This window comes from Psammomys obesus, unplaced genomic scaffold, assembly GCF_907164565.1.
Source record: "Psammomys obesus unplaced genomic scaffold, mPsaObe1.curated_primary_1811, whole genome shotgun sequence".
In the NCBI taxonomy this organism is placed as follows: Eukaryota; Metazoa; Chordata; class Mammalia; order Rodentia; family Muridae; genus Psammomys; species Psammomys obesus.
The window spans coordinates 426,262-453,562 of NW_026589447.1; the positions used below are offsets into that span (position 1 = coordinate 426,262).

A 27,301-nucleotide genomic window follows, 5' to 3' on the forward strand; every position below is an offset into this window, starting at 1 on the left:
CACTTTGTACTATGAATTTTATTCTTAGCACTGCTTTCATTGTGTCCCATAAGTTTGGGTAAGTTGTGCCTTCATTTTCATTGAATTCTAGGAAGTCTTTTAAATTCTTTCTTTATTTCTTCCCTAACCCAGCTGTCATTGAGTAGCAAGTTGTTTAGTTTTCATGTGTGTGTAGGCTTTTTGTCATTTCTGTTGTTGTTGTGGTCTAGCTTTTGTCCATGGTGGTCAGATAGAATACAATAAATTATTTCAATCTTCTTGTGTCTGTTGAAGGTTGCTTTGTGACCAAGTATGTGGTCTATTTTGGAGAAGTTTCCTTGAGGTGCTGAAAAGAAGGTGTACTCTTTTGAATTTGGGTGAAAAGTTCTGTAGACTTCTATTAGGTCCATTTGATTTAGGACCTCTGTAAGTGCCTTTATATCCCTATTTAGCTTCTGTCTAGATGATCTGTTCTCTTGGTGAGAGTGGAGTGCTGAAGTGTCCCACTTTTAAGGTGTTGGGATCAATGTGTGATTTCAGCTTTAATAATGTTTCATTTACAAATGTAGGCGCTTTTGTATTTGTGGCATAGATGTTCAGAATTGTGGTGTCCTCCTGGTTGAAATTTCTTTTGATGAGAATGAAGTGCCCCTCCTCTGTTTTTTTTTTTTTTATTAATTTTTGTTGAAAGTCTATTTTGTTAGATGTTAGGATAGCTACCCCAACTTATTTTCTGTGTCCATTTGCTTGAAAAAAACTTTTTTTCAGCCCTTTACTCTGAGGTAGTGTTTATCTTTGTTGCAGAGGTGTGTTTCTTGGATGCAGCAGAATGTTGGATCCTGTTTCTGCAACCATTCTGTTAGTCTGCGTCTTTTTATTGGAGAGTTGAGTTCATTGATGTTGATAGATAATAGTGACCAATGAATGTTAGTTTCTTTTATTGTAGAGTTGGTGGTGTTACTGTGATTAATTGCTTGTTTTCTTTTAATATTTGTTGTGAAAGTTATCTGTATCCTGTTTTCTTGGGTGTAGTTGTTTTCATTGGAGTTTTCTTTCTAGTATCTTCTGTAGGGCTGCGTTGCTGTGTAGATATTGTTTAAATTTATTTTGTCATGGAATGTTTTGCTTTTTACATTTATGTTGATTGAAAGCTTTTCTGGGTAGAGTAGTCTGGGTTGGCATCTGTGGTCCATTAAAGTCTGCATGACATCTGCTCAGGCCCTCCTGGCTTTCATAGTTTCCATTGAGTAGTCTGGTGTGATTCTGATAGGTCTACCTTTATATGTTACTTGGCCTTTTTCCCTTGCTGCCTTTAATATTTTTCTTTGTTCTGTAGGTTTAGTGTTTTGACTATGATGTTTCTTTTCTGGTCTAGTCTATTTGGTGTTCTGTAGGCCTCTTGTATGTTTATGGATATCTCTTTCTTTAGGTTGGGAACATTTTCTTCTATGATTTTCTTGAAAATATTTTCTGAACCTTGAGGTCTGCAATCTTCTTTTTCATCTATTTCTATTATTCTTAGGTTTCATCTTTACATGGTGTCCTTGATATCTTGGAGGTTTTGTGTTTGGAACTTTTCCAATTTTACTTTTTCTTTGAGAGAAGTATCAGTTTCTTCAAGTGTAACTTCAGCACCTGAGATTCTCTCTTCCATCTCTTGTATTCTATTGGTGATGCTTACCTTTGTGGTTCCTGATCTTTTCTCCAAGTTCTCCAGCTCCAGGGTTTTCTCTATTTGTGTTTTCTTCTTGCACCATTTTCTTCATCTATTTGAGTGTGGATTTCTGTCTTTGTATGATGACTTCTATTTTTTTGTTTGTTTCCTCTGCATATGCCATTAATTGTGCCCCTATTTGTGCCTCATTTTGTTTGGCTATATTTGCCTGTATTGCTTTGAAAGCTTTGTTCATTTCCTCATTATTTGCCTCTATTTGTGTGGCTATTTTTTGGGGAGCTTTGTTCGTTTCCTCTTTATTTGCCTCCACTTGTGTGGCTATTTCTCTGAGAGATTTGTTTCCTCTTTATGTGACTCTAATGACGGGATAAGCATAGCTTTAAGTCATTTTCTTGTGTTTCTGATGAATTGAAATATCCATTGGTTTTGGGGGTTACTGGTGGAGCCACGATGTCCTGATTTTTGTTGGTTGTGTTCTTACACCAACCTCTAGCAATCTGCTTATCCATAACCTTCACTGTTTGTTCCTGGAGTCAGTTTTTCAGACTGGGTCTATCGTTCTCTGGTGTCTGGTGTATTCTTCAGGAAGATGAGAGAGGTCCACTGGTTTGAGAGTGTGCATTGGTGTTTCAGCTGTACCTAAGGGAGGAAGAACCGCTGGTGCAGAACCACAATTACAGGGGAGCAAGGGTGTGCATGTTCGTGGAAGTGTGTCTTGAAGGACAGAGTGCTAGAGAGTGTAGATGCTTGGAATGTGGGGGGCGTGCAGGTGCAAGAAGGGGTGTGGATGCTAGTGTTGTTTGCGGGCCCAATGTGCTTGCACAGATTTCCTGAATACTTCTGTGGCCTATAGTCCTCTCATACTGTCATTCTGGTATTGAGATATGTCTGGGCTCCAGGAGTTGTAGACACACAGAGCAGGGGCTTCCATGCTGACAATGCTATCCCAAGAATCCCTACGGTGCCTCAGAACTTGGGGAGATGGTGTTTTAGTTCACTCGGAGTCCAGTCACCCACCACAGCAGAACTAGGAGGCTGCTGGAACAGATGCCTTCTGGAAGACCCTGGGGAGCTTTGGACCTGGTCGGCCTGGTAGCACCACCGGCACTGCCCTCTGTGCTAGGAGCTGTGGGCACTGTGGGCTGGGCACTGCGTTATGTGGTGGGCCTTGTGGGCTGCCTCTGCAGCCTCTGCCTCTGCCAAGGAGGGAGAAGGGAGGCCTGTCAAGGGGAAGTGCTAGGGGATTGAGTATTCTCTGTCTCAAATCTCAACCAGGGGGTTCTGTGCTAGAAGCAGCTGGCACTGTGCTCTGTGCTAGGAGCTGGGGGCACTACAGGCCACCTCCACTGCCTGGAAGTATATCTTAGTGTTATAGCAACTTAAGTAACTGTATGAAGCTCTGAATCTCAACTGCATACACACCCCTACGGACATACACCTGTTTAGCGCTGTTAGGAAATGTTATTATAGTATTTTTATGAATAATAATAATAACATTTTTGCATTTTGTATGATGGTCAGAAGGAAAGGAAAAGGTATATCTTATGGAAACTTTGTTACATGAGTTTGGGAAAATATCCTCAATTTCGATAATATGAAAGGTATCAATTTGACTCTATATCATGTTTTTTTGTTTGTTTGTTTGTTTTAATGAATTCCATGGCCTAGTAAGTTTCAGGTATATGGAGGATCTGGTGCTCAGATTGTTTAGGAAATAGAGACATCATTTATACAGATTCAATAATTGGACAGTGGTGTCTCTAATTGGACATATCATTTCTTTTCCTTACAAAGCAAGGCCAATACTTCAGACCCGGCATAAATTAATGTTTGACTAATGCTTTCAAGTAATAATAAATATTTCAGTTTTACAGGATATATATCCACCCTTCTCAGTTTCTACTTTTTTTTTAAAGTTGGAAGTCATTGCTAATGCCTGTTTTGTATTCATCTGTAATAACATTACTTTTTGTAGAGAGTCAATACAGTTTACTTTCTGAGAATGAGTAGTGATCACCATGTTCAAATTAATCCCAGTGAAAATTGCACCCTATTTTTACCTCAAAGAAATTTTATTTTCAGGTTTTACACTTAGGATAATTTCAAGTTTCACAATGCAATATTTATTGGGCCAAAGACCCAGGAACAAGTTTCACAGTGCTTTGTTAACTTTAACCAATTATGATAAGTACATAGCACATTTATTACTCACTGTTATTTCAGGAATTGTTAATACCTTGATCATAACCAGTAATTCATGGCGACTACATGAAATGATTGACAGATTCTTCGTGAACATATCAAATGTCAACAGGGAGTCCCTGGCTGAAATACAGACTCTTCACGTTGCTAAAACACACACACACACACACACACACACACACACACACACACACACACAAAAGGACTATTTTATTTGTGATTCATTTTTGGTGATAGGTTTGTTTTAAAGACTTATTTTTAATTATGTACAGGTGTGTGTCTGCACGTGGGTTTGTGTATACGGGTACATGTCTAGGAGGCCAGAGGCCTCAGAACCCTTGGAGCTGTCCTAAGGTCCTCTGCAAGAGCAGTACATGCTCTTAACCACCAAGCCATCTCCACAGCCCCCACATTATTTTTTGTCTTTGAGGTAGGGTTTCACACTGCGCCAGGATCTCCCTGCCTGGGAAAGACTAGCTGGCCTGCAAGCCCCAGCGAGCCTTCTTGGTTTCTGCCTCCCCAGTGCTAATACTATAGGTGTGCACCACCATGTCTGCATTTGACATGTGGGTGTTTGAGGATCTGAGCTCGTGTCCTCATGGATGCATAGCTCTCTAGCACTTATTCTTGTATTTTTCCTGTAAGGGTTTTAAGGCCGGGGAGACGGTTTAACAGGTAAAGGTACCTCTTGGCAAGCCTGACAAGTTAAGTTTGATTCCTAAAGACCCACGTGGTGGAAGGAGAAAACCAACTTCCATAAGTTGTCCTCTAACCTGCATATGTGTCCCCTACCAAACAAAAGAAATAAAAAATGTCATAGAAAGTTAAGATTTATTTTTATTAATTTTTAATTATATAATATGTGTGTGTGTATGTATGTGTGTGTATATGTGTATGTAGTGGAAGGTGCTTCTGGAAGCCAGAGACATTGGATGTCCAAGGAGCTGAAGTTACAGATAGGTGTGAGTCTGCCCAGCTGGGAACTAAATTTTGGTCCTCTGGAAGAGCAAGAACTAATCTTTTTTTTTTTAAAGGAGGTTTATCGGCAGCGTGCAGGGAATCATATGAAAGAAGGGGAGTTAGTATGACATGGACAGGATAGGAGCTCTACAAGGACCAAATATATCTGGGCACAGGGTCTTTTCTGAGACTGACACTCAACCAAGGACCATCTATGGATATAACCTAGAACTTCTGCTCGGATGTGGCCCGTGGTAGCTCAGTAACCAAGTAGTTTTCCAAAGTAAGGGGAACACGGACTATTTCTAACAGGATCCCAAGGGCAGGCTGTTTGACACCCCCCCCCCCCAGGGGAGGAGCAGGCTGTTAGGCCACAGAGGAGGACTTTGCAGCCAGCCCTGAAGATACCTGATAAAACAGGGTCAGATGAAAGGGGAGGAGGTCCTCCCCTATCAGTGGACTTGGAAAGGGGCAGGGAGGAGACCAGGGAGGGAGTGTGGGGTTGGGGAGGGAATGAGGGAGCGGGATACAGCTGGGACACAGAGTTAACAAAATGTAACTAAAAAGAAAAATAAAATAAAATAAAAAAAAGAACTAAGAAAAGCCAAAAAAAAATTTTTTTTCAGAAAAAAATAAAAAATAAAAAAATAAAAGGAGGTTTATACTTTTAATTCTTATGTTTGTGTTTACAACCATTTTGTGTCTATTTTAGAAACTATTTACGTATATGAATATTTGCTTTCATATATGTATTCATAACATATGTATGCCAGGAGGTTGCAGAGGCTGGAAGAGAGCATCAAATTCTCCTGAGCCATCTTGTGCATGCTGGGAACTGAACCGGTAGCCTCTGCCAGGGCAGTAAGTGCTCTTAGCCGCTGAGGCATCTCTTCATCCACGTCAGTGTGTTTGTGTATGGTATGAAAAACGAATTCAGTTTTATCTTTTGCATGTTGATAATAAGTTGTTGCAGCATCATTGGTGGAAGACTTTTTCCCCATTGAATTTGTCTTAATGCCCTTGTTAAAAGTCTGTTAGTCCTAACTGTGTTTTATTTCAGGACTTCATTCTCTTCCACTGTCTTTCCCTATATACTATTACTACATTGTAGCTTTGGAGCAAGTTTTGAAATTAGAAAATGTGAGTTCCTTAAGTGCGTTCTTTGCTTTCAAGACTGTTTTCGAAGACTACTGGTATTTTGAATTTCCATATGAATTCCAGGATTATCTTATCAGTTTATTCAAAGATGGCAGATAGAACTTTGAGCAAGACTTCAGGTGAATTTATAGGTCAGGGGCCCAGCAGTGAAGAACAGTGGCTCCTCTGTTCTTCTAGAGGTCCTGAGTTCAGTTTCCACATGGTGGCTTACAATTATCCATAATGGGATCTGTTTCACTCTTCTGCTGTATATGCAGACAAAGCACTCATTTAATATAAATATTATATAAATAATATAATACATCATATATATTAATATTAAGATAAAATATATATTCTATAAACACATTTATAAGTCAATTTAAGGAGCACTTTATCTTAATGTTAAATTTTGGCCTATAAAAATGGTATGTTTTCTTACTCATTAGGTCATCTTTCATTTCTTAGTTTTGGGGCATAAAAATTGAACTTATTTTGATAGTTTTATTTCTGAATACGTTAGTCTTGATAATGTTATTAGAAATATAGTAATTTAAAATTTAGATTTCTAATTGTTGCCTGGAAATTTAGTTGAGCTTTTTTTTGTTTTGTTTTCTTGTGGGTTTTTTTTTTCTTGTGTTTTCTTGTTCAGGGATTGAACCTGGGCCTTGTGCATGCTAGACAAGCAGTCTGTCAGTGAGCTGAGTCTCAGCCTACCATTCATTCAAATTTATGTGTTAATCTTATTGTAGCCTTGCTGAACTTGTTGATTAATTATAATGCCTCTGAGAAGATTACTTAGTATGTAATTTTTTTTTAAAATTATAACCTCTTCTTGTACTTAATTGTTAGTGAAAAGTTATTATAAGTGTCAATATCAGGAGTCTGGTCTTGGGCTATCGAGATGGCCTAGCAGTTAAAGCCATGACTTGATTTTGATTTCTGTGACCCGTGAGTTATCTTCTGACTACCACAGACATGCTCTCCCCTCCACCATAAATATATAAATAAATATATAACTATAAATATAATAATAAAAATAAATTGTCTGTTTTGTAAGAAATTTCATGTGGTTTTGGAAATACTTTAAATTTCTTAATTTCTAGAAATCTTAATCTTCATGTTGTATATTTATCTTTGTTATAAATATATTGTTTATTATTTTTTAAAGATTTACTTATTTTATGTGTATGAGTGTTTTTCTGGTATGTGTGCAAGTGTATTACACATGTATCTTGTGCCTGTAGAGGCCAGAAGAAGTGCTAACTCCACTGGAACTGCCATTATATACAGCTATATTCTACTATGAGGGTGCTGGGAACTGAATCTGGGTCCTCTGTAAGAATAAGTGGTCTGAACTCAGTGAATAAGTGGCTGGCTCTTTGAACACCTCCCCCTGGGGGAGGGGGAGCAGCCTAACCAGGTCACAGAGGAAGACAGTGCAGCCAGTCCTGATGAGATCTGATAGACTAGGGTCAGATGGAAGGGGAGGAGGACCTCCCTATCAGTGGACTGGAGGAAGGGCATAGGAAGAGAAGAGGGAGGGCGGGATTGGGAGTGGACAAGGGAAGGGGCTACATCTGAGATACAAAGTGAATAAATTGCAATAAATAAAAAAGTAAATTTAAAAAATTAAAACAAAACAAAACAAAACAAAACAAAAAAAACAAAAAAGAACAAGTGCTCTTAACCTTTGAGAGATCTCTCCAGCCCTAGCTATTTATTATTATACATTTACACACACCTAACAGAAAATCAGGCATACATTAGACATTTAATATGTGTGTGTTAAAAATTATGCATTTTGTGCCTTTCAAGTATTTATAATTCTAATTCACATTGTACCTCTTAATAAAATATGGAAAGATACAAATTTATTTAAAAATCATGAAGTAGTGTAATCATGGGAATTTTGAGAAAGAGGAAATTATCACCTATATTCGTATAATTGTGATATAACTACTATAATTGTGTATTTCAATAACTACTATATTTCAATTTTATATAGCTATAATTATAATGTACCTGTAAAGCTTCCCTATTATAAAAACAATTTCTTCTGTTTTGCCACCATTTTATCATAATAGTTTTCAAAAAGAAAAGTTGGGGACCTAGCTTCGTGGTATATATTTGGGTTAACATTTGTGAAGTCCAGGATTTGACCCCTCCCCAAATTACAGTGGATATTTCTGTTGCAGTAATTTAGACCCCATAGTTGTATATTTTCTTCCTTTCCTTTCTTTTATTTTCTCGGATAGGGGATTGAACTTGGTCTCATTCATGCTAAACATGTACTCTTCAATTGAGCTCTTTTTTTTTACTGTATTTATTCACCATTTGTTTACCATCTGTATTTGTTTACCACTTATTTATCAGCATAGTTTCATTTAAATGGGTATCAATATTTTGTCACTTACTTTATTAAGATTCATGATTTTATTAAAACTCTTTTGGAGATAAATTTATATTAGCACAGTATTTCATCCATATAATCTTGCATCTTATCTTTTCACTAGATATGAAAACATTTCCCATTGTTAAACACAGTGTCTATGATTGTCATTCTTTCTAGCTGTGTATGCTTTCTTATTTTATTTTATTTTGCTATTTTGAGACAGGGCCCCAATATGTAGCTGTGGCTGGGCTGGAACTCACTATGTAGATCAGGTTGGCCTGCAACTGGTGGAGATCACTTTACTTCCCAACTTCTGGGATTAAAGGCATGTACCACTATGCTCAGAGGCCACTATTTTCATTTTTAAATTTTGTTTGTCTGTGTGTGTGTGGGGAGTTGGGGAGGACCACACATGCCATGACATATGTGGATATCAGATGATAATTTTGTTAAGCCCGTTCTTTTCCTTTTATCTTAATGTGAGTTCCAGGGGTTGAACTCAGGTTGTCAGGAACTTGTGTGACAAATTCCTTTACCAACTGAACCATCTCACTTGCCATGACTGCTATTTTAAGTGGTTGGATAACATCCCTTCAAGGGAATTTAGTATAATTCACCTATGTATTTCTTCATTATTGGATATTTATATTGTTCCACATTTTCTTTACTTTTTAAGTATATATTTTTTTAAATTTTAAAATTATTATTTATTACAATTTATTCACTTTGTATCCTAGCTGTGGCCCCCTCTTTCCTCTCCTCCAAATCCCACTCTCCCTCCCTCTTCTTCTCTTATGCCTCTCCCCTAGTCCACTGATAGTGGAGGACCTCCTCCCCTTCCATCTGACCCTAGACTATCAGGTCTCATCAAGACTGGCTTCACTGTCTTCTTCTGTGACCTGGTTAGGTTGCTCCCCCACCCCCAGGGGGAGGTGATCAGAAAGCCTGCCACTGAGTTCATGCCAGAGACAGCCCCTGTTCCCCTTACTAGGACACCCACTTGGAGACTGAGCTGCCATGGGCTACATCTGAGCAGGGGTTTTAGGTCCTCTCCACGCATGGTCCTTGGTTGTGGTATCAGTCTCTGCAGGGCCCCCAAGACCCAGTTTTTGGCTCTGTTGGTCTTCCTTTGGAACTCCTGTCCCCTCCAGATCTATCTCTCCCTTTTTTAATAAAATTCCATGCCCTCTGCCCAGAGTTTGGCTATGAGTCTCAGCCTCTGCTTTGATACCTTGATCAGTAGAGTCTTTCAGAGGCCATCTGTGGTAGGCTTCTGTCCTGTTCCCTGTTTTCTCCTGCTTTCAGTGTCTGTCATGTTTGTCCTTCTGAATGAGGATTGAGTATCTTTTCTAGGGTCTTCCTTGTTTACCTACTTTAGGACTATAGATTTTAATATGTTTATCCTATATGTCTAATAACCACTTATGAGTGAGTTTATACCATGTATGCCTTTCTGCTTCTGGGTTATCTCACTCAAGATGATCTTTTCTAGTTCTTATCATTTGCCTGCAAATTTCATGATTTCCTTGTTTTTAATTGCTGAGTAGTATTCCATTGTGTAAATGCACCACAATTTCTGTATCCATTCCTCCACTGAGGGACATCTAGGTTGTTTTCAGATTCTGGCTATTATGAATAGAGCTACTATGAACACGGTTGAGCAAATGTCCTGGTTGTATAGTTGAGCATATTTTGGATATATGCCTAGAAGTGGTATAGCTGGATCTTGAGGTAGCACTATTCTTAATTTTCTGAGAAAGCGCCAGATTGATTTCCAAAGTGGCTGTAAATGCAAAGATTATTAACCATTTATACTATTTTCTTACAACAGAGTCTCAGAAGAGCAATTACTGGGGGAAATATATGAACAGTTTTGGAGCTGATGCTGAGACCCAAAGCCAAGCATTAGGTGGCGCTCCGGGAATTCTGCAGAAGAGAGGGAGGAAGGATTGTAGGAGCCAGAGGGGTCAAGGACACCACAAGAAGACCTACAGAATCAACTAACCAGGCCTCATAGGGACTCACAGACACTGAAGTGACAATTGGGGAGGCTGAATAGATTTGACCTAGGTCCTCTGTATATATGTTACAGCTCTGTAATTTGGTGTTCTTGTGGGACTCCTAACAGTGGGAGTGGGAGGGAGGTTCTCTGACATTTTTGCCTGTTTTGGGTATCCTTTTTCTTCTGCTGGGTTGCCTTGTTCAGCCTTAACATGAAGGGAGGAGCTTAGTCTTATCATATGTTTGGTTGATATTCCTGAGTGGCTTGCCCTTTTCTGAAGGGAAACAGAGGAGGAATGGATCTGGTGGAGAGGGTAGGTGTCAGGAGGAGTGACTGGGAGGAGAGGAAGGAGGGAAAACCACAGTTGGGATGTAATATATGAGAAAAGAATAGGTAAAAAAGAAAAAAAAATGTTTTAATGTGAATTTTTATTTCTTCTCTTAAAATTTGGAGTCAAACAACTTCACATGTTGTTGGTGATGTAAATCCATAATATTTTTGTGAAAGACACCATTCATTCAATGATGGCATGATGATACTATGTGAGAGGAATGAAGATGATCATGAAAACTTTCCCCAGAATAGTAAAGTGAAATGACACCTATTCTGAAAGACACCTATCTTCCTGTCTGAATGGAATCTCATCAAAAAAAAAAAAAAAAAAAAAAAGGGGCGGTGTAGATGAGAAAGGTAGTACTGGAGAACAGACTTAGTGAACTATAGAACTGGGTTCAGTGTTTGATATCTTGTCAAGTATACCCTTGTCTAGGAAATACAAGGCCCTTCCTTCCATCCCTATAATGGAATAAAAACTATACCACCGTTGCTACTTATATGGTGTGTATCTTATGTATTCTTTTTAGTCAGTTACTATCAATCTATTTGTCCGAAGGTAATGGTATGTAGATTCTATCATTATTTACCTATCACACCTTGGAATATTTAAGTCAAGGCTATGCTATGTTGGTCTCAGGCAGTAGTTGCATCCAGACCCAGTTACTACCTTCAGAGTTTGCTTGCCAAAACCAAAATAATCTCCAAAGTTTGTTTTTTTTTTTTTTCTCCTCCTCTCAGAATAGAAGATCAGAACTGGGTATTGAATTAAGGGAAGGATGTTACCATTGAGTTATAGCACCACCTCAACCTATTCCTGTTTGAACGTAGTTTTAAATATTTATTTTTATTTTATGTGCATTGGCGTTTTGCACTCGTGTGTTTCTGTGTGAGGGTGTCTTATCCCCTGGAACTGGGGTGACAGACAGGTGTGAGCTGCCATGTGGGTGCTGGAAATTGAACGTGGGTCCTTTGGAAGAACAGAAAAGTGCTCTTAACTGCTGAGCTGTCTCTTCAGCTCATCATTTCCACATATCTTGAATCTTCATTTTTTTCCTTGAGACATTGTAAGCTTGGTTAAGCATTTTACTCAGTTAACTAGGTTCTGCCTTATAGGAAGATAAATCCTAGAGGAGCATTTAGAAACTCTGTGCCCCATTTCCTAGAATGAAACATAATAAAGTGATGAATACTATTATTTAAATATATATTCTTTATTTAACATTTATGCATGCATTATGTTAAATATGCTCTAGAAGGCATGATATTTTTCTGCCAAGAAGCCCAGTTGGAAAACAAGGGTAAGAACAAAAACCGCTTTAAAATAATCTTTGGTTGTAGCTTAGTTTTAGAAGCTTGCCTGTATGTGAGATTCTGGCTTCAATCCAGAGTAAGGAACATCAACAGGTCAAGGATGATATTGTATGCCTATACTCCCATCACTCAAGAGGCAACGGCGGGTGAATTGTTATAAATTTTAAGCCAAACTGATCCAGATACTGAGTGCCAGGTTAGATAGGGCTACACAGAGAGACCACTCTTCTGCCTCCTCCCCCAAAACCTCCCTCAAACTAAACCAAACCAAATCACAATGAGTGAATGATGCACAGTTTTATAATTAATTGCTAAATTGAATATGAATATGGGAACATTCCTGAATATGGCAGGAAAATGGGAATTTAAAGAAAGAGCTGAGGGGGTTTAGTGGTAGAGTGTGTGCTTAACATTCATGTAACTTTGAGATTTACTTCCTCGAACTGCCAAAGATGTGACAAAAAGGAAAGACGAGATATCCGTAAACTGCAGTGATTGCTGAAAGTTTCATGAATGTTGCTAGTGAAATAGCATAGATTTTGTATACATAAATACAAAAGAAAGGGGTATAATTCAGGTTAAAGTGAACAGTATGAATAAAGATGCATAAATAGGAATACACCAATTGGGTGTAGGTGACATGATAATTCTTATTAACAGATGGTAAGATTTTTGTGAGGAGAGGTAGATTGAGATTATGTTTGAGGCCACAATAACTATATAAACATGCCACATACTAGAAAGAATATATAATTGAACGTGGGGGCATATCTTAACTGTCTAAAGAAATGTTTCTTTGTCTAGATTGAAGAAATTGCAGTGAACCTGTGGAACTGGGTTAAGAGAACAGAATTGCCTGTGAATGAAAGCCAGTCAGCTAAACGTCTGTATACATTTTGTGACCCATTATGAAAAATAGTCTTATTAGACTTTTTGTAATATTCCTGAAATTCGACACGTTCTTACATGGGGATTGATTTGTTAAGTAACAAATAGTTTGAAAGCACTGGTTTCTGTTTCCCAGGCTAATAGCTTCCCACTGTTTATGATTTTTTTTCGGGGTATCTCTTTGATACTACAAGTTTTAAGTTACCACTGCAAGATAGTCTGGAGATGAACAAGGGTGATCAAAAGATGGGAAAGTAAAAACTAGAAGAAATATAAAAGAACATGAGTTAGACTAGGAAGACGTGGTCAAAATCTTCCCCATGAGCCCCTCCCTCCTCCCCTGCCGATCCCATCCTCCCTCCCATTTCTGCATGCATGCCACTCCCCAAGTCCACTGATAGGGGAGGTCCTCCTCTCCTTCTTTCTGATCTTAGTCTATCAGTTCTCATCAAAAGTGGCTGCATTGTCCTCTACTGTGGCCTGGTAAGGCTGCTCCCCCCTCAGGGGGAAGTGATCAACGAGCAGGCCAATCAGATTATGTCAGAGGCAGTCCCTCTTCCCATTACTATGGAACCCACTTGGACACTGAACTGCCATGGGCTACACCTGTGCAGGGGTTCCAGGTCATCTCCACAAATAGTCCTTGGTTGGAGTATGAGTCTCTGGGAAGTTCCCTGTGTTCAAATTATCTTGTTCTGTTGCTCTGCTTGTGGAGTTCCCGTTCCCTCCAGCTCTTACTATTTCCCACTTCTTACATAAAATTCCATTCACTCTGCCCATCAGTTGGCCATAAGTCTCAGCATCTGCTTTGACAGTCTATACTGCAGAAGCTTTCAGAGGCCCTCTGTGGCAGGTTTCAAGGTTGTTTCCTGTTTTCTTCTGGCTTTCAGAGGCCCTCTGTAGCGGGTTCCGAGGTTGTTTCCTATTTTCGTTTTCTTCTGATGTACATCCTCTTTGCCTTTCAGGATGGGGATTGAACATTTTAGTTAGGGTCCTCTCTTTTGCTTAGTTTGTTTAGATGTACAGCTTTTAGTGGGTTTATTCTATATTGTATGTTTATATGAGTGAGTATATACCGTGAGTGTCTTTTTGCTTCTGGGTCAACTCACTCAGGATGATCCTTTCCAGGTCCCACCATTTACCTGCAAATTTCATGATTTCCTTATTTTTCATTGCTGAGTAATCCTCCATTGTATAGATGTACCACAGTTTCTGCATCCATTCTTCAGTTGAGAGGCATCTGGGTTGTTTCCAGCTTCTGGCTATTACAAATAAAGCTGCTACAAACATGGTTGAACAAATGTCCTTGTTGTGTACTTGCGCCTCTTTTGGGTATATGCCTAGGAGTGGTATGGCTGGATCTTGAGGAAGCGCTATTCCTAGTTGTCTGAGAAAGCGCCAGATTGATTTCCAGAGTGGTTGTACCAGTTTACATTCCCACCAGCAGTGGAGAAGGGTTCCCCTTTCTCCACAACCTCTCCAGCATGTGTTGTCCCTTGAGATTTTCATCTTGGCCATTCTGATGGGTGTAAGGTGAAATCTCAGGGTTGTTTTGATTTGCATTTCCCTAATGGCTAATGAGGTTGAGCATTTCTTTAAGTGCTTCTCTGCCATTCGATATTCCTCTGCAGAGAATTCTCTCTTTAGCTCTGTTCCCCATTTTTTAAGTGGATTACTTGGTTTGTTGCTTTTCAGCTTGTTTAGTTCTTTATATATATTGGATATGAGTCCTCTGTCAGATAGAGGGTTGGTGATGATTCTTTCCCAATCTGTAGGCAGTCGCTTTGTTTTGATGACGGTGTCCTTTGCTTTACAGAAGCTTTTCAATTTCATGAGGTCCCATTTATTGATTGTTGCTCTTAGAGCCTGTGCTGTTGGTGTTCTGTTCAGGAAGTTTTCTCCTGTACCAATGAGTTCTAGGGTATTCCCCACTTTTTTTTCTAGCCGATTTAATGTGTCTGGTTTTATGTTGAGGTCTTTGATCCACTTGGACTTCAGTTTTGTGCAGGGTGATAAGTATGGATCTATTTGCATTTTTCTACATGTAGACATCCAGTTGGACCAGCACCATTTGTTAAAGATGCTATCTTTTTTCCATTGTATGGTTTTGGCATCTTTGTCAAAAATCAGGTGTCCGTAAGTGTGTGGGTTTATTTCTGGGTCTTCTGTTCGATTCCATTGATCCACCATTCTGTTTCTATGCCAGTACCATGCAGTTTTTATAACTGTTGCTCTATAGTACAGCTTGAGATCAGGGATGTAGATACCTCCAGAAGATCTTTTATTGTAGAGGATTGTTTTAGCAATTCTCGGTTTCTTGTTATTCCATACGAAGTTGAGAATTTTTCTTTCCAGGTCTGTAAAGAATTGTGTTGGCGAGTTAACAAAATGTAACTAAAAAGAAAAATAAAATAAAAAAAAAAAGAATTGTGTTGGCAATTTGATGGGAATTGCATTAAATCTGTAGATTGCTTTTGGTAAGATGGCCATTTTTACTATGTTAATCCTGCCAAGCCATGAGCATGGGAGATCTTTCCATCTTCTCATATCTTCCTCTAATTCTTTCTTCAGAGACTTGAAATTTTTTTCATACAAGTCTTTGACTTGCTTGGTTAGGGTTACACCAAGGTACTTTATGTCATTTGTGGCTATTGTGAATGGTGTTGTTTCTCTAATTTCTTTCTCAGCCCTTTTGTCTTTTGTATACAGGAGTGCTACTGATTTTTTTGAGTTAATTTTATATCCGGCCACTTTGCTGAAGGTGTTTATCAGCTGTAGGAGTTCCCTGGTAGAGTTTTTGGGGTCACTCATATATGCTATCATATCATCTGCAAATAGTGATAATTTGACTTCTTCTTTTCCCATCTGTATCCCCTTGATCTCCTTCGACTGTCTTATTGCTCTAGCAAGGACTTCCAGCACTATGTTGAAGAGATATGGAGACAGTGGGCAGCCTTGTCTTGTCCCTGATTTCAGAGGGATTGCTTTAAGTTTCTCTCCGTTCAGTTTGATGTTGGCTATAGGCTTGCTGTATATCGCCTTTACTATGTTTAGATATGTGCCTTGTATCCCTGATCTCTCCAGTACTTTAAACATGAATGGATGTTGGATTTTGTCAAATGCTTTTTCAGCATCTAGGGAGATTATCATGTGGTTTTTTTCTTTCAGTTTGTTAATATGGTGGATCACATTGATGGATTTCCGTATATTGAACCACCCCTGCATACCTGGGATGAAGCCTACTTGGTCATAGTGGATAATATCTTTGATGTGTTCTTGGATCTGGTTTGCAAGTATTTTGTTAAGTATTTTTGCATCAATGTTCATAAGGGAGATTGGCCTGAAATTCTCTTTCTTTGTTGAGTCTTTGTGAGGTTTAGGTACCAAGGTGATTGTGGCTTCATAGAATGAATTTGGTAATGTTCCTTCTGTTTCTATTTTGTGGAATAGTTTGAAGAGAATTGGAGTTAGCTCTTCTTTGAAGGTCTGGTAGAATTCTGCGCTGAAGCCATCTGGTCCTGGGCTTTTTTTGGATGGGAGACTTTTGATGACTGCTTCTATTTCTTTGGGGGATATAGGACTATTTAGTTGATTTACCTGGTCCTGATTCAGCTTTGGTGAGTCAAATCGATCAAGAAAATTGTCCATTTCATTTAGATTTTCAAATTTTGTGGCATATAGACTTTTGAAGTAAGTCCTAATGATTGTTTGGATTTCCTCAGTGTCTGTAGTTATGTCCCCCCTTTCATTTCTGATTTTGTTGATTTGGGTGGTGTCTCTCTGCCTTTTAGTTAGCTTGGCTAAGGGTTTGTCTATCTTGTTGATTTTCTCAAAGAACCAGCTCTTGGTTTCATTGATTCTTTGAATTGTTTTATTTGTTTCTAATTGATTGATTTCAGCCCTGAGTTTGATTATTTCCAGCCATCTACTCCTTTTTGGTGTGTCTGCTTCTTCTTTTTCTAGGGTTTTTAAGTGGGCCATTAAGTTGCTTGAATGAGCTGTCTCGAATTTCTTCTTGAAGGCACTTAGTGCTATGAACTTTCCTCCTAGCACGGCTTTCATTGTGTCCCACAAGTTAGGGTATGTTGTGTCTTCATTTTCATTGAGTTCTAGAAAGGCTTTAATTTCTTTCTTTATTTCTTCCCTGACCCAGCTGTCATTTAGTAACAAGTTGTTCAGTTTCCATGAGTGTGTAGGCTTTTTGCTATTTCTGTTGTTGTTGAAGTCCAGCTTTATTCCATGGTGATCAGACAGGATACAAGGGATTATTTCAGTCTTCTTGTATCTGTTGAGGCTTGCTTTGTGACCCACTATATGGTCTATTTTGGAGAAGGTTCCATGAGGTGCTGAGAAGAAGGTAAATTCTTTTGTGTTTTGGTGTAAAGTTCTGTAGATGTCTGTGAGATCCATTTGATTCATGACCTCTGTCAGAGATATTGTTTCTTTGTTTAATTTCTGTTTTGTTGACCTGTCCTTTGTTGAGAGTGGGGTGTTGAAGTCTCCCACTATTAATGTGTGGGGATCTATATGTGGTTTAAATTTTATCAATGTTTCTTTTACAAATGTGGGTGCTCTTGTATTTGGGGCATAGATGTTCAGGATTGTGATGTCTTCCTGGTGGAATTTTCCCTTGATGAGTATGAAGTGTCCTTCCTCATCTCTTTTTATTAATTTTGGTTGAAAGTCTATTTTATCAGATATTAGAATGGCTACTCCTGCTTGTTTCTTGGGTCCATTTGCTTGGAAAGTCATCTTCCAACCTTTTACCCTCAGGTAATGTCTATCTTTGTGTCTTAGGTGTGTTTCTTGTATGCAACAGATTGCTGGGTTTTGTTTACGTATCCATTCTGTTAATCTGTGTCTTTTTACTGGAGAGTTGAGTCCATTGATGTTGAGAGAGATTAATGACCAGTGGCTGTTAGATCCTTTGATTTTGATGTTGGCTGTGTTCATAAGTTTGTGTGCTTGGTTGCTTTTTGTTTTGCTCTAGTAAGGTTAATTATTTCCTGTGTTTTCTTGACAGAAGCTAATTTTCTTGGGTTGTATTTTCCCTTCCAGTGTCTTCTGTAATGCTGGATTTGTGTGTAGGTATTGTTGAAATTTGTTTTTGTCATTGAATATCTTGTTTTCTCCGTCTATGAGGACTGAGAGTTTTGCAGGGTATAGTAGCCTGGGTTGACATCTGTGTTCTCTTAGGGTCTGCATGATATCTGTCCAGGCCCTTCTGGCTTTCATAGTTTCTGTTGAAAAGTCAGGTGTGATTCTAATGGGTTTGCCATTATATGTTACTTGGCCTTTTCCCCTTGCAGCTTTTAGTATTTTTTCTTTGTTCTGTATACTTCCTGTTTTGATTATTATGTGGCGGGAGGATTTTCTTTTCTGGTCAAATTTGTTGGGTGTTCTGTAGGCCTCATGTATCCTTATTGGCTTCTCCTTTAACTTAGGGAAATTTTCTTCAATGATTTTGTTGAAAATATTTTCTGGGCCTTGGAGAAGGGAGTCTTCTTTTTCCTCTATTCCTATTATTCTTAGGTTTTGTCTTTTCATATTGTCTTGGATTTCTTGGACGGTCTGTGTCAGGAATTTTTTGGATTTAACATTTTCTTTGACAGATACATCGATTTCTTCCATTGTATCTTCTACACCTGAGATTCTTTCTTCCATTTCTTGTATTCTGTTGGTTATGCTTACCTCTGTAGTTCCTGTTTTCTTCCCTAAATTCTTCCTCTCCATTATTTCCTCCATTTGTGTTTTCTTTAATTTTTCTAGTTCTATCTTCAGATCTTGAGTTGTTTTGTTGACTTCCTTCACCTGTCTGCTTGTATTTTCCTCTTTTTCTTTTAGTTCCTTCAACTCTGTCTCTTTGATTTCTTTCAGTGATTTAATTATTTCTTCTCTGAAGGCCACAAGCTGTTTGGTTGCATCTTCCCGTATTTCTTCACGGATGGCCCTAATTTGCTTGTCTTTATCTTCCTCCATTTCTTTATGGATAGCCATGATCTGTTTGGTTTTATCTTCCTCTAATTCTTTACGTATTTTATCTGTTTCCTCTATTATTCTCTTCATCAACATAGATGTAAGGTCATCTTCTTGATTTTCTATTATGCTGCATTGTTCAGGGCTGTTCGCCCCTGGATGGCTGGGTTCTGGAGATGCCATATTGCTCTGTCTTTTGTTGGTTGAGCCTTTACGCTGACCTCTACCCATTGGGCTGATTTAGGTTTTGGCTGTTAGTTTCTGTGCTTCCTGGAGTCCTGAGGTAGGGAGTATCCCCTTGGCCGGAAGATGATTTTTCCTGAAGGAGTCCTTCTCTGCTTTTTGGTTATGGTCACTGTATGGCCAGTGTTTCTCCAGAGATGCCACTGCTCACCTCAGGTTTATAGCCCTGAGTAGTAGCTGTGGTCTATGTTAGGCAGGGGGGGGGAATCTCCTCTTACCCATAAAATTTCTCAAGACAGCTGCCCCACTGCTGGGTTTCTTGTTATAAATTTAGTGTGCTGCTGCTCACTAAATTTCCATGTACAGTCCTCTTGAAGAAACTGCTGATTCCCTAGCTATGGGGTTTTCTCCCAACAGGGAAACTCAGTCTGTTATCTTGGGGCGCACAGTTCTGTCTGAGAAAGTGGGAGGTGCACTCAGCAAGTCTCTGGGCCAAAGGCTGATTGCTCTGCTCTGGACCTGGAGAATGTGCACCTAGGTTGAGTTGGCGCCTGGGGGCACTGTTCTGGTCTGGAGGCTGGGTGCCTCACTCTGGACCAGAAGCTGTGTGTCTCTGTCTGGGATGGCGGCTGTGGGCACCACTCTGGTCCAGACGCTGTGGGTGCAGCCCCCCTGAAGGATCAGGGATTCCTACAGTTTTGGCAGTCCAGCCAGGGACAACTGGCCGATCCCTGGCACAGTATCTGAGGGCTGCTGTAATGGCTCTTCGGCTCCTGCAGGTCCGAGGATGCAGCTGTGTGTCCCAGTGCCCCAGGGGAACGCAACAATGGTGGCAGAGCACAGCGCTTCTGCCTGCACTAGAGTCTGCGTGAGTCCAGGAAGTGTTTTGGTGCTGGGTGTCCTAAGCGTTAGAGCTGCTGACCCCCTCCGCTGGGGGTTTCCTCCTGCCAGAGACACGCAGTCTGGTGCCCTGTTGCCCTGGTGCCCACAGTTCTATCTGAGGCGGCGAATCACGCGCGCAGGCAGACTGGGAAATCCAGTCTATGGTGTTGTGGCCCCACAGTTCAGTCTGGGACCGTGGCCAGATCGCGCTGGCGGGTAGCTCTGGGCTGGCGACCAAGCGCCTGGCGGAACCGGGATCTCTTCCGCGGTTTTGCCGGGTGAGTTAAAGCTGATCGAATCCCCCACCGTGGGGTATCCTCTCACCTGAGAAACACAACCACTTGTGTTTTATGGCCGCGAGTTCTGATGGCTGGTCACTGTGCTAATCCTGCTGTGCTGCTCCTCAGAATGAGAGTCCTCCCGGCGCCGCCATCTTGCCCTGCCTCTTAATTTTATTTTTATGTGCATTGGTGTGAAGGTGTCAGATACCTTGGAACTGCAGTTACAGACAGTTGTGAGCTGCCATGTGGGTGCTGAAAATTGAACGTAGATCCTTTGGAAGAGCAGACAGTGCTCTTAACCATTGAGCTGTCTCTCTCTAGGCCCTGTATGAAAAAATTTTTAAAGAAAAAACAGTTCTGGATGTGGTGGTCTGTATCTGCAATTCCATTACTGAGGAGTTGAAGGCTAGAGGTTCAGGAGTTCAAAGCTAGCTTCAACTACATAGTGAATTTGAGGCAAGCCTGGCTTACATGAGACCCTGTCTCACAGAACAACAAAAACTCAGACTAAAAACACCCACAGAAAACTCAGCAAAAACCAAATAAAAAACACCACAACTTCTTTTTTTAAATAAAAATAATAACTCTGGCTTTACTTTAATCATTGATATAGATATTTATAGATATTTATAAAAAGAGAATAAGTGCTTTATGTTTAATGGATAGCCAATTACTCTTTTTCAGTGTGTCATGTTGTTTGCAAGCTGGCATGTTTTCGTGGAATTTCAGTTTCTTCAGAAGAAGCTATTCAAAGACAGATTTTGCTAAGCCCTGATTAACTGAAGAAATGAAATCAATTAAATGAGACAGTAGTTGCTTTTGTGAAAATAATTGAAGTTAATATAAAACTGGAAGAACTCTTTAGTATTATCCATGTTCCTTTGATTTGGTATACCTAGTATAGTTGTAGTTCTCAGAAGTACTGCATTTAATAGAATGCTTTAATGAGGAAATATTGAAGATTAATTCTATATTTATGAATTCTTTTATATATTTATCACTTGTCACTTATAATTTGATAAACAAATTTCCACATAAGAGGTTGGTAGTATTTGATCTTAATGGACTTTTTTTCTAGGCCAGATATGGTAGCACATACTTATAATTGCAGTTCTTAGGAAGCTAAGGCAGGAGGATCTCAAATTTGAAGTCAGCCTGGGCTATGTAGAGATTTTCCCATCAGTCTGTCTCAGAAAACACAACACAACAAAACAAAACAAAACAAAACACAACAAAAAAAACCACTTTTTTTTATGAAAAAAATTGAGCTGTTCAGCAAATGAGAGGAACTCAGGATTAACTGTTTTGCTTTATTTGAGCCAGGGTTTTGTAGCTCAGTATTTTAGTGGGCTTTCTAATTGCTGTGATAAAATACTATGATATAAACAACATGAAGAAGGAAGGAGGGATATATGGTTTCACAGATGACATTTTATCATGGCAGAATGCATGTGGCAAAGCAAAACATTTCACATCATGTTAGCCAGAAAGCAAAGAAAAGACAGGAAGGAAATCAGGCACATGCCTGTAATCTCAGCTTTTGGGGGCTGGGACAGGAGGACTGATGGAAGTTAGTGGCCATTTCGAGCTATACAATGAATACCAAGCTGACCAAGGAGGGCTACATATCAAGATCCTGTCCCAGTATTTTCCCCACAAAATAGAAGTAATCAGAGACAAGGTAGCCCTAAGGACCTGTGACTTCTTCCAGCCAATTCCCAATCACTGTAATTTTAGTAGTGCCACTGGCTAAAGACCAAGTCTTAAGTAGATGAGCTTGTGGAAGACATTTCATATTCAAACCCTAGTCCCCAGGCTGACTTGGAACTCATGATCCTCCAACCTCAGCCTCCTGAGGTACTAAGATTACAGATGCATGTCATGATGCTTGGCTTACTTGCTTATTTATTGACCTATTTATTATTTATTTACTTAGATAATTTATATGTTTGCATGTTTTGTCTGCACCATTTGTGTGACTAGTGCCATTGGAGGCCAGAAGAGAGCATCAGATTCCTTGGAACAGGAATAACAGATGGTTATGAATCACTTTGTGGGTGATTGGAATCAAACTTGGGTCCTCTGGAAGAGCACCAAGTGCTCTTAACCAATGAGCATCTCTTCAGCCATACTTTTTTTTTTTAAGACAAGGTCTTACTGTGTAGCCCTGGAATCTGGAATTTGTTATGTAGACCAAAGTGGCCTTGAACTCAGAGAGATGCTCTTGCCTCTCCGTCTACCTCCCAGGTACTGGGATTAAAGATGTGTGTCACCATGCCTGACTGTTTATTTACTTTTGAGGCATGAGTCACACTCTATTACCCAGGCTAATTTCAAACTACTTGTCTCAAGTAGTCCTCTTGTGTCAGTTTCCTAAGTAGCTGGGCCTGTGGGCTTATATGCCATGCAAACATATAGCATGTGAAGTGTGAAGACCTAGGTTTGGATGCTAGCCCTGTGGCTTATTAGCTATGTTATTTTGAAAGATTGGTTTTCTCATTTGTAGAATGAGGACAATAATATTTATTGTGTAGTACTGCAGGGTTAAAATTTTAGTTTTACGAGATCTGTACTAGAAGAGGTGACAGTACGATGTGTTCATTCTTCCATCTCAATTCAGTCCTTAGATGCTTCTAAAGCATGTACATATTACATATCAGCTATCGCCTATGTATCAGTTACCGTACTGAGAACAATTTCAGGGTGTCTGATAGGTAAAGGATATTTAATAATGACTCAATCATTGAGTTATTCAAAACTATACTAAAGATGGAACTAAAAACTAGAACTTAGGTGTGCTGACCCATAGTCCAAGGTTTATCATATAACTTTCTTCAGTTATGTGAAGCATTAAATTTCCAGAACTTTTCTCTTTCTATATAAATTATAACTATTAAAAATATTGAGATATAATAACGGAAATTTTTGAGAACTTTACACATGACTACCTAGTATATGAAAAATATTTTCTCATAAGATGTGTTTTCAAGGTATTGTTCCAGTTTAATTTTTGTTTCTATGATGAAATAGCCAGAGAAAAATCAATGTAGAGGAGAAGGGATTTATTTGTCTTACAATTCCAGGTTACAGTCCATTGTTGAAGGGGAGGTAAGGCCCAACCTCAAGCAGTCCCATTATGTCTGCAGTCAAGATCAAAGAAAGAATATCCACATCCTCACGTGCTTGCTTTCATCTAGCATTCTCCCGATCTTATAGAGTATAAGATCCCCTACCTAGGAAATGCCAGTCCTCAAAATGTGCTGGCTTTCCCTGCATACTTTAACAATCAAGAGAATCTCTTCACGTATTTAAAGGCCAATCTGATCTGATAATTTCCCATTCAGACTCTTTTCCCAGGTGACTCTGGGTTGTGGCAAATTGTCACTTACAACTAATCACCCCAAACATTAACTTTTCGTTATTGGTGCTTTCCTCAAGACCGTTTCTCTTAAGCTGAAATTCAAAGCAGAGAACTCTAGTAAGGCTGGTTGCTGGTTTTTCCCCTGTGTATTATGTCTCAATATACAGGATAAATTATTTTCTCCAATATCTTTCAACCAATTTGGGAGATGTATAAGGTTATTTTTAAGATTTTATTTATTTATTTATTTTATGCATATTAGTATTTTATTTGCACATGCACCTGCACACCAGAAGAGGGCAGTAGAGGGTATAGATGGTTGGGAGCCACCATGTGGTTGCTAGGAATTGAACTCAGGACCTCTGGAAGAGCAGACAGTGCTCTTAACAGCTTGAGCCCCTATGTATAATGTTTGAAAATAACTTCCTAACTTCTGTTTTCCAGATGAATATGAAAACAGGAAAAGAATGGTTGGACACTGGAAATGCTCTGATTGCTGATGAATTTTTTTTCAAGCTGCCGTGGCTGTGAGTTGTTGTTGATTTTCAGTGACGGCAATTATTCGTAATTATCTGTGGTAGGTCTCATCCTCGTGGGGTTTTGTTTTTCAGAATCTGGAAAAATTATATGTCAAATTAATACAGAGGTGCTACACTGAGGCTAAGTTGGCCATGTATAAGATCACTGTGGAGAAGGGCATCTTCCGTGTGCTTTCTTAGCAAGCTGAGTCAGTAGGTTCCATAAACATGGTGGCCTAACAACTGGACATTTTGTAATGTGAGAGTCCTAAGAGGTGTCCTTGACTTTCTATAGGATATTACATTATGATAGTTGATGTTACTAGCAGTGACTGTGATCTGCAGAGTGAATGAGAGGGAGAAGAAAGATGATAGCTAAATATAATTTTCAACCACTTCATTCAACACCTGCTAATGGCAACTATCTTTTTGGAAATACTGTCTCTGAGAGTCTCATTTTAAACTATTTTATCATGTATATGGGTATGTGGTATGTATGGCGCATACACATGAGCGCGTGGGGAGGGTGTGCCTTTGTGTGCACATGTGAAAGTTAGAGCAAGACATCAAGTGTCTTCCTTTATTATTATCTGCCTTAGTCCCTTGAAACAGGCTCTCTCACTGGACTGGAAGCTTGTTTTGGGGGCTAGGCTGGTTGACCTAGTATGTGCTGGGGATTTGAACTTAGTTCTCAGGCTTGGAGAGCAGTTGCTCTTACTTACTGAGCCAGCTACCCAGCCTTGAGATTCTCTCACATTCACTATGTGCTTTAACTAGTTGGCCTCAAAGGTGCCTTCTCGTTTACAATTGTTCTGTGTTGTTCACTGATGTTTTGAAAAGTCTTCTGGTATTGTGTAAATATTAAAACATCAAAATTGTATGTTATGATTTGTTGCTTTATTAGTTTCTTTGTATTGTCATTATGGAATTAGGTGCACATTTTTAGTTGGCAAAATGTAAACTAATGATTTGTCTATGGTAATTCTAGATATGAAAGAGGGCTTAAAATACAATCTTATTATTTTAACGTCTTTATTGACCTATAATTTCTACATCATAAAATGCCCCTATTTACAATGTATCAATAATTTTAATATATTTATAGAATAGTATAGTGCTCATCACAGTCTGAGTTTAGTACATTATTTTACTCCATGATGAACCATCCTACCCATTAGCTGTCAAGTTCCCCAATCCTAGTCTTTATAACCATGAGTCAACTTTCTGTCTCTGTAAATTTGCCTGTTGTGGACATTTCATGCAACTAGAGGCATACAGTAAGTGTGATTAATTTTCTTATTTAGCATAATTGCTTAAGGTTCAATCTTGTTGCATTATGCTTTATTCTGCAGATATGCTGTATTTATCCATTGATAGACATTTGAATTATTTCCAATATTTGGTTGTTTTTCATTATACTGTGAACATTCACGTACAGAGTTTTGTGTCTACACGTTTTTATTTCTTTTGGATATATATATATATATATGTTGAATTGCTGGATAGTGTGGTAAGTACAACTATTTTAAAATTAGAATTTTTTTTGAGAAATTGCCAGATTATCTTGCACAGTGGCTGTGCCATTTTGCCTTCCTACCAGTAGTGTATGGGAGCTCCATTTTCTCCGTATCTAAAAGTTTGATAGTTTTACGTAATTCTATTTAAGCCCATGATAAATTTTTAGTTTATTTTTAGGTATTAAGTGAGACAGGCATCTAACTTTATTTATTTATTTATTTATTTATTTTGTGATCATGGCTATCCAACTATCTCAAATGCCACTTGTTGAGAAACTCTTGTTTCCTTGTTAAGTACTCATGCTACCTTTATAAAAAAAATGAACTGATCACAGATGTAAGGGCTTATTTTTGGTCTATATTCAACTATGTTGGTTAGATCTGTCTTTGTCCTACCACCAGACTGTCCTGATTAGTGTAATTATATAGTAAATTTTGAAATGATAAAGTATGAGTTACACAATTTTGTTTTGTTTCAATATTGTTTTGAATTCCATATGAATTTTAGGATTAAGTTGTCACTTTGTACAAAAAAAGCCAGTTCCAATTAGGATAGGGATAGTGTTGAATCTGTAGACTATGTTGAGGAGTATTGCAATCTTCATAATACAAAATTATATATTATAAAGTATTTTATAATATATCATAAAACTATATATTTTCTTTTTCTTTTTTTTTGAGGCAGCATCTCACTATGTATGTAGCCCTGTTTGTCCTGAAACTCAATATGTAGACCAGTCTAGCCCTGAAGTCACAGAGGTCTGGCTCTGCCTCCTGAGTGCTGGGAATGAAAGTGTGAGTACCACCATCTTTGGCTCTCATTTTTCTTATATTTTCTCTTAAAAATTTAAATTGACACAAAATTTAGGGGACATATGTTTTGATATACCTGTATATTGTGCATTGTTCACATCAGGGTATTTTTTATTTTATAGTGTTGAAAATGAAGTTAATAGAGGAAACAGGATTTTCCTGAAGGTTTAAGCCCAGAAAAAAAAATTTATTGAACTTTTTATTTTTTTGTGAGTTTCATCCATGAATAATGTATTCAAATCATTTCCATCCTTCTGTCCCCTCTAACTCTTCTCATGTCCCCTCCCCTAAACTATTGACCTTCTTCCTTAATTTTTGTTTTACATACACGCACACACACACACACACACACACACACACACACACACTCACACTAAATGCTGAGCCCATTTAGTGGGGCTCATATGTTTGTGTTTTGGGCTGACCGCTTGGGATGGATAACCTGTCAGGGAGCTCATCCCTGGAGAAGACTGGTTTCTCCTCTTGGTAGCCATTAATTGCCTCTAATTTTTCATTAGGGGTAGGACCTTGTGAGATTTTCCCCATCTGCTTTGTCGTGTCAACTGGTAGTGCCAGTATGCAAGTGCCCTTTAGGTGACCATGTTGTTGAGATTTCATAGAAGACCTCCTAGTCCTCTGGCTCTTATGTTCTTTTCTGCCCCCTCTTCCGAGATGTTCCCTTAGTCTTAGGCATGGGCTTTGCATTGCAGATGTGTTTACTGGCATTAGGCACTCCATGGTCTCCTGTTCTCTCTATTTTGACCAGTTATGAATTTCTGTGATACTTTCCACCTGCTTCCTTTGATGAGGGGTGAGAACTCCACCTGTCTGTGGGTTCAAAGATTAGTATTTAGAAAGCTGTTAAGAATTACATTGGTTTAGGAA

The 27,301-nt window shown here is 38.9% G+C and overlaps 1 protein-coding gene across 1 annotated transcript in view; it reads left to right on the plus strand.

The window, feature by feature from the left end:
- The first annotated feature begins 2,701 nt into the window (after positions 1-2,701).
- The window catches only part of Tex11 (testis expressed 11), a 196,378-nt gene continuing 171,778 nt past the window's right edge, over positions 2,702-27,301 (plus strand). The window contains 7 exon segments of the mRNA XM_055605069.1: positions 2,702-2,807; positions 3,878-3,999; positions 12,802-12,880; positions 20,892-20,970; positions 24,012-24,072; positions 24,075-24,095; positions 24,180-24,295. Coding sequence (XP_055461044.1) covers positions 2,702-2,807; positions 3,878-3,999; positions 12,802-12,880; positions 20,892-20,970; positions 24,012-24,072; positions 24,075-24,095; positions 24,180-24,295 — 584 coding nt within the window.